The 13,532-nt window shown below is 35.1% G+C and overlaps 1 protein-coding gene across 3 annotated transcripts in view; it reads left to right on the top strand.

Annotated features, from left to right (window-relative positions):
* Positions 1-13,532, top strand: part of LOC150108109 (epidermal growth factor receptor-like) — a 495,579-nt gene that overhangs the window by 297,158 nt on the left and 184,889 nt on the right. For all 3 annotated transcript variants that reach the window (XM_090415594.1, XM_090415593.1, XM_090415595.1), the window contains 2 exons: positions 4,897-5,096; positions 11,009-11,141. In XM_090415594.1, coding sequence (XP_090271720.1) covers positions 4,897-5,096; positions 11,009-11,141 — 333 coding nt within the window. The remainder of the gene's footprint in view (positions 1-4,896; positions 5,097-11,008; positions 11,142-13,532) is intronic.

The following is a 13,532-nucleotide window of genomic DNA, read 5'->3' on the forward strand; positions in this document are numbered from 1 at the left end:
ATTATATACTTGGTTTTAATCCTTTCCCCAAGGGAGCAAAACAATGTTTGTGCGTGAAATATATTCACCTGAGTCTGAGATACTTGTATATAGATGCTAATGACTTCATATCACTTGCTTTAGTATGTATCCTAATGCAAAGTACACCCCCTTTCGGATGTGCATAATGTCGTGCATAATGCCATGCATAATGGGAAGAGCCACTACCCAGACCGATTTCACTATATAAGTGAAGGAAAGTCTTCAAAAACCCAGGCGATTCCCCAGATCACTCTAAACTCAGAAAGCATGATTGACCCAAAAGATCATTTTACTCATTAATGGTTCCACACAGTGACAGGCCCACCCTACCATGGAGAGGAACCCTCAGCAGTAGCTCTGCTCAATGGCAGGCACACCCCCACCACCGAGCAGGACCATAATCTCAGTGGTGGCCACTGAGAAAGGCAAAAACCTATCTCCAAGCAGAGCTGCTCATATCTCAGGGAAAGGGATCCCTTCTGTTCAAAGGTGCATCGGTGGGAGCCAGACTCAGGAGAGATACCAAGGTTGAAGTAAAAATGGGTTTAGTATACGTTAAAGATACCAAGAAATTATATACTTGGTTTTAGTAATTTTCTTAAGGAAGTAAAACAATGTTTTTCACATGAAATATATTCACATCTGAGCTACTTGTATATAGAGGCTAATGACTTCATATCACTTGCCTCAGACATGAATATATTTCATGCACAAAAAATTGTTTTGCTTCCTTGAGAAAAGGATTAAAACCAATTATGTAATATCTTGGTATCCTTAATGTATAATAAACCCAAGGTAAAAAACTTTTACATCTTTCTCTCATCCAGAAATATTTATTAATAAGGTTGAGCACCTTTTGGCTACTTGTATATGAGATATATATGACTTCTGCATTACTTCAACATTGGTATCTCTCCCAGGTCTGGCTCCCACTGATGAGACCTCAATAAAGGTTAAAACTGGTCTGGATAGTGGCCTTTCCCATTATGCAGTCCAAAAGGTGGTGTGCCTTGCATTATGAGATATATACTAAGGCAAGTGATACGAAGTCATTAGACTCTATATACAAGTAGCTCAAACGTGAATATATTACACACACAAAACATTGTTTTTCTTCCTTGGGAAAAGGGTTAAAACCAAGTATATAATTTCTTGCTATCTTCTCTTGGCATAAACTCATCTCACTAATAACTTTCTTAGCATTGGAAAAAAAATTAAGCATTCTTTTCCGCTCAATATGCTATTTTACACCCACCCAGCTACTATCCTTAGAATGCTGCTCGTATCTGGGGTGATGCACCTGAAACTTTTCTAAAAATTCTTGACACTTTCCAGAAGAGAACAATTCAGCTCATAGATGAACCCTCTCTTACATACTCACTTTGACACCTGTCTCATGGATGCAATGTTTCATGAATGCTCTGTTCCACAGGAACTACAATAGTCACTGCTCAACTGAACTGGCAGTCATCATTCCCATACTTTCTATAGGACCTGTTAAATCAAGAGTAGCAGTTGCCCAGTATCCTTTTCAGTACAACTGCAAACATGCTGAACTTGCTTCTTTTCCTCTTTTATTCTCTCTATGTCTGTCCTCTAGAACCTTCCTCATGAAGCATTTCCAAATGATCTGCAACTCTTTCAGATAAATGTCAATAAACTTTTATCTTAATCCTTACCTGCCCCCCACACATACATGGAACTGATGTGCTTATCGGTCCTTCAGCCTCTTGTGTCTGGGATCAATATTAAAAAAATAAAAAATAAAAACATCTCATCCTACACTTTTTATTAAACTGGTAACTATTATTCTTTCCCAAAAAAATACCAGTTTATTTAGATAATTCTACAGGATCTTCAAATCATCTTTATTAACTATTGCTGTACCCATATATTTCTATCAAATCATTTCCCATATTAACACATGAATGAAATATCAGTAACAGCAGTCCAAATAGAGCCCTGCAATACTCCTACCTTCTCTTAGATTCTGTTCCTACATCCTGCATTCATCTCTGTGTGCTCAAATTTTCATAATAGAGTTATTTGTAGCATTTTGTCAGATATTTTTGCAAAGTCCAGGGATATCATGGCAGAGCTATTTCCTTATCCAACTGTAATTTACTCATGTTGTTATAGAAGGTGAGTATATTACTGTATCCCTGAATCCATATATTCTTGAATCTTGCCCTTGATCAGTTTCTCCAATATCTTCACCTCCACTCCTGAGATTCTGATTGGTCTCTAATTTGCTTCTTCCATCTTGGAGCCTTCTTTATTCAGTCCTCTTTCTACTCCCTTAGGACCTGCCAGAGCCAAGACTTAAAACAATCTAGTCAAAAGCACTGCATATTCTTGTAATATGCAAGCTGATATTCTATCTGTTCCCAAAACTGTATTCATATCAAGGTTCTGTAAAATTCTAAGCACCTATACTCTGTTTTAATCTGTTAATCTACTTGAGTAAGAGATTGAAAAGTGTTTTTTTTTTTTTGCATGGAGAGGGGTAGATGGAATGCATTATGTGACAGGGCAGTTTGGTATTGATAGAATTGGTGTTGTCTGAGGTAGACCTCCCATATTAAATCTTGCAAATCCATGGAGGTTCATAATAATAATAAGACTAGATATCATGTGATGGTTCTGTAAAAAAGATGATTACAGTAATTTAATCTAAAAATATATAACAAATGAGTTCTTCAGTGTTGAAATGCATGTGGTAACAGATGAATTTCATTAGATCATTGTGAGATCATCACCACTCTATTATTAGAAGTATGAAGTGGTTTGAAAAGAGTACCATATTTGCTATCTAGAGCAGGTTTTCTTGACTTCCTGTGGTACTAATATTTTTACGATTTACCTCCAAAAATGTGTAGGATTACCATTTAAAAAATTGGAAAACTATCACTTAATGAAATACATGTTGAATTTTTGTAACTGCACCTTTTCTTTGATGTATGTTGTGTGTATGAGTCAACAGTGTCTCCATTGTCACTCTTATCTATAAGTCTTAGGGGAGAAAGGCATATGACTCTCACTTATGAAAGGTTATAAACCTATAGTGTATTAGTATACCATGGATGAGTTAAGTATTTATTTTATATGATGTAGAAACCCTGCTCTAGAGACCAAACATGGAACTTATTTCAAGCTGCTACAAGTCTCCATTAAGCAGGGCAATTGTCTTACTGAGTGATCAGATTCATCTCTCACCTAAAGAATTCACAAATATCTATACTCATAGCAGTCTTTGAGCTCACAGCCTGTTAGTAGGGTGAATGGAAAGTTTTCTTTCTTCTCTCTTCTCCCTTTTCTATCCTCTTCTGATTATTATTTTGCATACAGAGAATAAAATAAAGTTGAATAAAATTATGGTTAGTAACAGTAATGGAATGAGAGTGAATTGCCAGAGAGGATTATGAATTCAGTGACAGCAAATAAATTGTAAGAGAAATATGAAAGACAGTGAGATCTACACTGGAACTACCACAGTGTAACCTGGAATTCCATGCAGGAATTCCAGGTTCCACTTATTCCATTCAGAATAGCAGATACCATATATGCTTGCATATAAGGTGACCACAAATTTTATAACTTACTGCTGATGACTTCTTATACTTTACTTTTGCGTTATATAATGTAGACATGGCAATCACCTCAGGTATTTTCTATGATGTAATTTATGAACAATGTCTTCATGTACATGATGATCAGTAAAATTGCATGTTATATTTATACCACTCTTCAATTTTTTATACTGTAATTCATGTGATCACCAGTATGGTTTCATTAGGATTTAATAGAAACTCTATATACTTGTCCTACTGAATATATTTATTAAATTACAAATATTTATATACAAAATATATTAATATACTAATACATCAGTTCCCAGCCTGTGGTACACGTACCCCGCGGGTACATGCTGGGCCATTCAAGGGTATAGCACTCCCACACTTTGTAGAGCTCCGCTTGGCTTTCTGCCAAGAATAGTCGATTCATGCTGAAGGGGAGAAAGAAATGAAGGATGTATGAATTGATTGCCAACATGCGAAATCACGTGCTTTCTTGCCTGTTGCTGTACTAGTTTAAAACTACAATGTTCGTAAAAGAAAAGCTAAATTTTCCAACCTGTAATAATAAACAAACTCATCCCAGAAGATTGATTACCCTATTATCATAATGGATTCTCCTTTTTATGACATGTGCAGAAGTGTCGAAGGTCTCAAATCTGTGGGCATGCTATACACGAAAAATAATCAGTAATGGTGGAAAAACGGATTTAAGACTGTATCTTGCATCTTTTGAGGCACTGAACAAAAGTGTCAGTATTTAAAAACAGCTATTTTAAAAACAAGGGATATAATTTATAGAAATGGGTTTAAAAGGGGTACACAAGTGGAAAAAGGTTGGGAACCACTGTACTAATATATCATTATGTTAACCTACCAAAAGCTTATTAGAACACAGTACATGTATCTAGGAGAACACTACAACACAGTACATTACTGCAGCAGTTAGAGATCACTTGATGTTTTCGAATGGTCAGATTTTCATCAATTTTTCAAATGGTCAATTCAAATGGTTAGATTTTATACCAAGAGTGTAAGATAATCCTGATTTCAGCATTTTTTTTTTTAACTTCAAATATCATCTTATGTGCTGACATATATAGTAAGTGTTCATAACTTAACAGTTATGAACAGTTACTGTTCACTATTATGATTATTTTAACATGGCTCTCTAAGAGCTCTTGCTTTATCTGGGTTTTGTTTTGTTATAGACTAATTTTGTATTGATAGAAAGGAAATTTTTCTTCACTTGATTAATACTCTCTTTGGTAGATAATTAATTAATTTATTTATTTTGTAGATATTTTGCTGCACTATACATTGTAAAGACATCACTAGAATCCTTAAACATGCGTTCTTTGAAAAAAGTCAGTTCAGGAAGTGTAGCAATTCTGGAGAATGATGACTTATGCTTTGCTGATGATATTAACTGGAGAAAGGTGATGCGTTCAGATACACACAATATTCTTCTACAAAATAATGCAAAAAAATTACAATGTGGTAAGTCCTTTGTTTTAGTTGAATGTTATATTTTGTTTATTATATACATTCTCTGTTGTATTTTTTTTTTTTTTAAATCAGGACTTTGGAATGCTTGTTATGGAGAGAGGCTGAAGAGATGTGAATTGCAGAGGTTGATAGTCAGGAGGAAAATAGGTGATATGATAGAGGCTTTAAGTTTGTGAAAGAATTTTATTGGATTAATCCAGAGGGGGAGCATCCATAGCTCAGTCAGTATAGATAAAACCCTTTCGTCAGAAAGACCCATGTTCGATTCCCGTCAGTGACGTGAGGAACCTTTATCAGGTCTCTTTCAACTAAAGGTGAGTTAGCTGGTCTCATACAGAGGTGGGGGGGGGGTTCTCCTGGAAACTTGAGTTTTTCGTCTCTCAGAACAGTCAAACGGCTAGTAGAACACATGCAATTTACAGACAAGAATACTTAGAGGCATAGGGATAATCACCTTATCCTCATATTATGGTTAGGAAATCCAAGCATACTTGGAAGGCTGTGGGTGCTTAAGTGCCTGCTAAAGCCACTGAAAATAAAAATAAAAAATCCAAAGGGGGGGTTATAAAAAGAGTAGAAGGCGAGAGGGAAAGAACCAGAGACCAACCCTGGAAGTTATGTAAGACTGTGGTGAAGAGGGGTTTGAGGACTAGATTTTTTACATGGAGAATTGTCAATGAATGGAACACGTTACCAGAATATGTTGTTAATGCAAGGAGTGTTAAGGATTATAAGATTTGGTATGATAAATATTTTGTGAGTTGAATGAACCTCCCATGATGAGTCTGCTGACTCTATGGAGGGTGCAATGATAATAATAATAATAATAAAAGAACTCTCATATATCAATTTATAAAAAGAGAATTAAAACAGAATATGAAAATTATGGGAGGATTTCCTTAGCATTCCAGGAAAGATTTGTATAGACACTTGAGAAAAGACTAAGAAAATTTTCTGAAGGGAAAAAATGGAGAACAAACTGAATTTAGACCAAATGGGGATTGCCAAGATCATATATTTACTTTATAACTAGTTGATGAATCATTGGAGTATATTGAGGATGTCTGTAATAAATGTTGTTGTTGATCTTGGAAAAAAAAAAATTATAAAATGTCATGGGGAAACACTGTCTGAAACACTAAATCTGGGTGATGCAAATAGTACATTATATCCAGCTATACAAAGCTTACACTTAAGGTGTAATTTTGATTAGACTTGATAAATGTGTATTTATAATCTATGGTATATGGTGGAATGGAAACCCAGAAAAGGAAGATGACCAACAGTTTGCAGCATGGTTTTGTATTGGGCTGTTGCTTATTTAATTTATATATTAATGATATAGGAGATGATTTGAGAGAAATATCCACTTTGCTGATGATGCAAAACTGGGGAAGACAATTATTAATAACATTTAGAGAGCCTCATCAACTTCCTGATATGTATCCTCACAGGGTGTTCAGGCTACTATGACAGCACTAATCTCCTGTCAACAATTTTCCTCCAGATTAGTCTATTATTTGTGAGTACTGTCATATCTGATATTTTGTGCTTCTAAGGCACTTCTGACTGAATCAATCCACCTGGACCTTGGTCTTCTTCCTCTGGGTCTCTTTCTTGTTATCTTGGCATCTAACACCTGTTTCACTAACCTTTCCTGACCCATTTTATTTACGTAGCCATACCACCTTAGATTATCTTTGCTCACACATTCTTGAATGCTAACAATGTCAATTCCTTTCTAATATCTTCATTTTTAATATGATTCTGCCACTGATGCCATCTATCCCCTAGTCTTTGAACAAGTGTTTTATTTCTAACCCAGCTCACAGATCCATAACTTAAAACTGGTTTGAACATTGAGGTAGATGAACAGGAGGTGTTCAGAATATTAAAAAATATGAATGTGAACACAGCAGTGGGACTGGATGGCATATTAGCCCATGTGCTATGTGAATGTGAAAGAGAATTGGCATTGCCTCTGATGAAGTTGTTCAATCTATGTCTCAGCTCTAACAGGATTCCAAGGGAGCAGAAAGAGGGGTAAGATAGTACCTTTTCATAAAGGTTGCTCCAAGACTTAGGAGTGGTTGTTAAAGTATTTAAAAAGTTGGTGAAAGGTAAAATAAAACAGTGGGTGAATAGGGATGTGATACTCTATAGTGGGCAGTATGGCTTTGTAAAAAGTAGGTTCTGTATTAGTAACTTATTCACATTTTATTTCACATTTAAGTGACAGCAGAATTGGATAAAGGTAATGGCTACACCACGATACTGTTCAGCTTTTCCAAGGCATTTGGCAGAATACCACATGGAAAACTAATACAAAACTGGAGCAAATGGGAATGGATATGAGGCTAGTAGCATGGATAAGGGGATGGCTGATGGACAGACACCAGAGAGTAGTATATGGTGGAGTGGAATATTTTGTGAGTTGAATGAACCTCCCATGATGAGTCTGCTGACTCCATGGAGGGGGCAATGATAATAATAATAATAATAAAAGAACTCTCATATATCAATTTTTAAAAAGAGAATTAAAACAAAATATGAAAATTATGGGAAGATTTCCTTAGGAAAATGAGTGACTAGTGGAGTACTTCAAGGTTCGATACTAGGGCCACTACTCTTCAATATGTATATCAATGACATAGGGAAAGATTTAAGAGGACAATATTCAGATGTTTGCTGATGATGGAAAACTGGGGTGGAGCAATAGTAGATAAAGGTGATGTAGATATCCTGCAGGCTATTTTAAATAAATTGGTATTGTGGTAAAGGATAATGATTGTCAATTTAATAATGTTGCAAAATGTAAGGTAATGCACTTCAGGTTGAAAAAGTTACATATGGTGTATGATAATGATGGTATTGGTTTGCAGGAAATCGATGAGGCTAGGGAATTGGGGATAATGGTGGACAGTGTTGAAGTTCAGAGGGCATATTGCAAAAGTTGGTAAAATAGCTCAATGAATTAATTGCTTGGATGTTGAAAAACATGCTAACAAGTAAAATAAGGAAGTTATTATCCCTCTTTATATGATTCGGCCACGTCTTGACTACTGCACACAGATTTGGTCATCTAATCTTAGACTGCTTTGCAACACTTCTTGGAGAACTGGGTGGTTATTGTTTTTGTTCATGAGAATGAAAACAGTTATCAGACTAATCAGAAACCCCAGAGGTTAGTCATTCCAATTAGCACTACTGTAGTCTGATAAGACACAAAGCTGGGATTTTTGGGGGAAAGCAAGGTGTTGAAAAGGAAAATGGGACAAAGTTGGAGTCATACAGTAGAGTGCTAACATTTACAGTGTATCCCAAGGGATAGCTGGTTAAGAAAAGGTCCAGAATTTTGAGTTGAATGATGGATTATCTGGTATCCTGGTTGGTGAGTGAACAATTTATGCTAATCATTACTAACAGCAAAAAAATTTAAATAAATTATAATCAACAAGAAATTATATTTCTGTTTTAATCCTTTATTGAAGCATAAGCAAACAGAGTTTGTGCATGAAGTATTATTATTATTATTATTATTATTATTTCCCAAGACCTCATGGAGTCGAAGACTCATCTGGGATGAGTCTTTGACTTCATGATTAGGCTAACTTGATTAGGCTTCATGATTAGGCTAACTTGTATATAGAGGCTTGTTGACTTCACATCAGTTGCCTCAGTATTCAATATTGCAAAACACACTTTCTTTTGGATGTGTATCTTACTATTCATTATGGGAAGGGTTACTACCCAGACTGATTTTGACCTTTACTGAGGTCTCATCACTAGGAAGTAGACTAAGGAAGATGCTGAAGTTAAATCAATGCAGAAGTCATATATTTATAATTACATAAGTAGTAAAATTGTGTATCACTATTTTATTAAAACATTGTTGATCAGAAATATTTGTAGAAAGTTGTTTCAAAGTGTAATCACACAAAGTTTGTTTATGCTTGGATAAAGGATTAAAACAAGAATACAGTTTCTTGTCTATTATATTATAATTTACCTGATGACAAAGCAAAAAAACTTTAAAATGAAAGAAGAATTTAAGGAAGAATCCATAATCATAGATCATAGTGGCAAATAATGAGCCACCTTGAAATAAATATTGAGTAGTCTCAAGGGTTGTTAATCAAAAAAAAAAAAAAAAAAAAAGTGAATATTAAAAATACAATTATGTGTTTATTATAATCATTTGATAAAACTTGGTACTGTCATTTTTTCTTAAATGTGAAGCCAAATTAGCTGGTCTTGGGCATGGACAGCAGGTTTTTTTTTTTTCACCAGTTTATCTGGGGGGTTTTCACCCTGCAAGAAGGCAAACTGGCCCAGTGAACACACACACGGATTGCAGTCAGGAATACTGACCCAGCCATAGCCCTGATTCATCAGCTATGCCTGTCCTGACCCTGGATAAAATTTGGGGGGATTGATATGGTACCTTAACTTCTCATAAAAGGAACTCTCACGGCCGCTGTATCATCATAAGGATACTAACTAACTTCCACAGAACAACAAAAAAAAAAAAATATCTTAGTTCAGAATTGTATATTAATATTTGTAGGTTTTTTGAAATAGAAATGGAAGGATAATAAAAGCCATTTTGTTGTAATTTCTTATTTTTCCTCCATGTTTTTATTATTCATACTGTTCATGTTTGATGCACATATGTAGTACCTAATCTTACTTTAGAAAATTTGACAAAAAAAAAATTATCATACTTCTTTTCTTTCTTTCCTCTTTTTTTTTTCTCAAAGTTTTTAATATTTGAAGACAAGTTTTAAATGAAACCTCTGTTTTAGGCAACTGTAACAAGATTAATATTTGTTTGTAATCATTTGTGAAGATAGTATAATTTTAAAATTGAACAACAAAGTGGACAGTCATCATCCAACTCTATAATATATATTGGAATACATATATTAAAAGAGCCATAATTACAGTAAACAGGGAGATGGCAATAACATTTTGCATCATGATAATAACAGTGAAGCATAATGCACAAAGGTAGTGGCATCTATATATAAATACTTCTAATGACAATATTTGCAAACATATTGGGTTATTATTTCTCTCCCCCCCCCCCAGGCTAGGTGACAGACTGTTTGGAGTGGGGTTGTACTAACAAAAGTTGCATCAAATATAACATGTGGACCCTGCATTGAAAGCAGGATAAATGCACAGAGGAAGAAGAAGAAAATTAGGTTATTATTATTATTTTTATTTTTTTTTTGATTGCTTAATGTTGAAGCTACATAACTGAAGAAACTCTCTGCACAGCATATAAAGAAATGTGGAGAACTGGATAGACTCCTGATCCATTGCCCAATCCTTATCTAGTTGTTATATGCCATGTTACTAGGTGTTTACTAAGATGCTGAAAGAACAAGAATATGTTGACAATCTGAACTTAGCAGACTGAGTTGTACTCTTTGCTGGCTCAAACTACTTACTTATGATGATGATGATACAATTCAGACATCTTGCCAGTTATATGTGGATCCTCAATTTTTAACAAGAGAAATAAGAGTGAATAGTGAAAAGGGAGGTTATTCCATTAATTGATGTAGGTACATTCAACATAAGAAACATTAAGGAAAAGAGGTAGGGCATGATACAGATATATCATGCTGACATAATCTTACTTACTGAGGCTAAGAGACAACATCAGGTGAGATCCTTCTAAAAGATAATTATAAAAAGATGAGAAGGAAGATGAGAGTGACTCAGTGCTACGGTGTAGCACTAGTTCTGAAAGCTGGAAAAGGGAAGACTCTTGTTTGTTATTGTCCACTTTGATTTTATAGTATGATATGTTATAAATCATATAGTGTGCTATCAACTTAAATAATTATTTGATTTCTATGTTATATTGAACATTAAATCATTATCATTTGTAGCCAAGGCTAATCTGGTGTGTTACTCACAATGTTCTGATGATGGATGTTGGGGAACTGGTCAAAATGAATGTCTTTCTTGTAGAGGTTATCGGTTGGGAGATACTTGTGTAAAGAGTTGCAGTACTTCTGAAGGGTAAATATATATGACTAAATATCATTATTGCATTTCATTATTTTTTTAAAAAGAAAGGAATACTTTTTATTTGTATCTCTAATCAGTTATTGATCTTAACTACATTACATCAGATTTTAAAAGGTGTTTCAATCATATCAACACAACATTATTAATTTAGAATACTTTCTGTAATGGAAGGTTTACTGCAGTGAATTTCCTTTAGAATAAAACTGACAATTATCACAGGTCCTCTTTAGAGTCAAAAACTCACTGTCGAAGGTCAGCTCTAGTTTCCATAAAGTTAATAATACCACACATCAAAGTTATTCACTGTCTCAGATATTGCATTTCCCTAACCTTAATGTAGAAAATCTATTTCTCACTCCCTTGAACAACATAACAGGATGGTTCTGTCCCTTCTCTTTGTTCTATTCTTTCAAAAATCTTCCTAAAAGTGTCTGTAAAATGCTTCTCCTGTCAACAACTTATGTCTCATATCTACCAATCTCTTCAGACTACATTCTCTCAAACTGCCTTCATATTCAGTTTTGCAAAGTTTTAATATCATTTTTTTGCTATCCATGCTGATACCTCTTGTAAGGTATCTTCATTCTCTCCTTAAAAATCCTCTTAATCATCTTTATGCACAGTAGCACAGAAGTAGTGTGGTCAATAATAATAATAATTATTATAATTATATTATTATTATTACATGGAGCTCTTAAACTCATCAACAGAATCCTTAAACTCTCAAGAGAGACTCTGAACATCATCTAAGCATTATCCAACATTTGTACAGTATCTGTCATACTTTGCTTTGAACTCATTAGTCATGGCACCCACAACAGACTCTAGCAACCTATTCCACTCATTCACCATTTTCTAAGCAAAAAAATCTAGTCCTCACACCTATGTTAACTACACTTTTACTCTATTTCCTAGAATGGCCCCTAGTTCTCCCACCAGCAATTCTGTTCTGAAAAATTTCCTCTGTGTTAATCTTGTAAAAACCCTTGCATGTCTCGATCATATCAGCTCCCCCCCCTCTCTCCCCCCCTGTCAACCAATTTCTATAACTCACAAATCTTAGACTTGTCCTCATAAGATTCATTCCATAGACTTGATAAATCTAGGTCACTCCTCTGGATGCTCTTCACCTATTCCCAAGAAAACCAAGTGAGCATATCTGCATGCAGCAGTCAAGAATGGCATTTTACCCATGCTCAATAAAGAAGTATAATAACTGCTTGTCAGGTATTCTTCAGTAACCAAGTAATTTGATGAGCTGCTTTAGCCACTTTTGCAATATGCCGTCTAAACTTGAACTCTCTATTCACTAACACTCCCAAATCTCTAGCTTAGACAATTTCCTGGAGTGCAGTTCTATCAATGTGGCATATAGCTGGTAACTTTTTCACCCCAAAATGCATAACTTTACACTTTGCCACATTAAACTGATATCCATTCTCCTTTGACCAGATTGCCAAAATTTTAACATCTGTATTAACTGCTCTACCAGCAAATTCTGTTTCTACCAATCCATTTCTGTGTATTCAATCCTGTATTTTGCTCTTCACCAACTTCTCCAATACCTTAACTACTACTACTACTCCCAATATGCTGATTGGTCAGTAATTTCCTACATCATTCTTGGAGCCTCCTTTATGCAATGGAACTATTTTCCCCTCTTTCCGTCCTCTTGGGAGTAACCCAGAGCCAAGACCTAGATTAAACAATGTAGTCAAAGGTACTGCCAATTCCATAGCACTTTTCTGTAAAGTTTAAGATGGTATACCACATAATTCCATAGCTGTATTCACAAGGTTCTGTAATATGCTATGCACCTCCAGTTCATTTACCTCAGTTTCCATATAAGGCCTTTGCCTCTCATATTATTGCAATATCTCCACAGGGATGATATACTCTTTCAAAGTGTTGACTTAGTAATTTTACTATTTTGCCTGATTCAGTTACCTCCCTACCATTGTCATTTATTAAAATCTTTCTGCTACGAATATTCTTCCTTTTACTTTCAACACATCGAAAGAACTGTTTGGGATGCTGACCTGGTTGGCCAAGTGGTTAGCATATCTGCTCTCCAGCCAAAAGGCTGCAGGTTCAAATCCCACCGTGGGTATGGATGTTTGCGATTGTCTGTGAAAATACTAGTAGTGGTGGGCAGTAGATGGCGTTGGTGAAGATGATGCGTTTGGCTGTAGTTGGTGGATTGAGTGGTGGAAATGGGGATCGTAGAATTAGTGTCCTCCCTCAATGAGTCTCTGGGCTCCTTTGAGATGTTACATAATAATAATGATATGAGCCTGTACTGCTCATTTCCTTTCATATTCTACTTTTGTCTTTCTTACCACAGTGGTTACCTTTTTTTTGGCCTGTGCTTTGTCTGCTCAT

This window comes from Typopeltis vanoorti, chromosome 3 (genome assembly GCF_054136105.1).
Source record: "Typopeltis vanoorti isolate ZY-2024b chromosome 3, IOZ_Tvanoo_1.0, whole genome shotgun sequence".
In the NCBI taxonomy this organism is placed as follows: domain Eukaryota; kingdom Metazoa; phylum Arthropoda; class Arachnida; order Uropygi; family Thelyphonidae; genus Typopeltis; species Typopeltis vanoorti.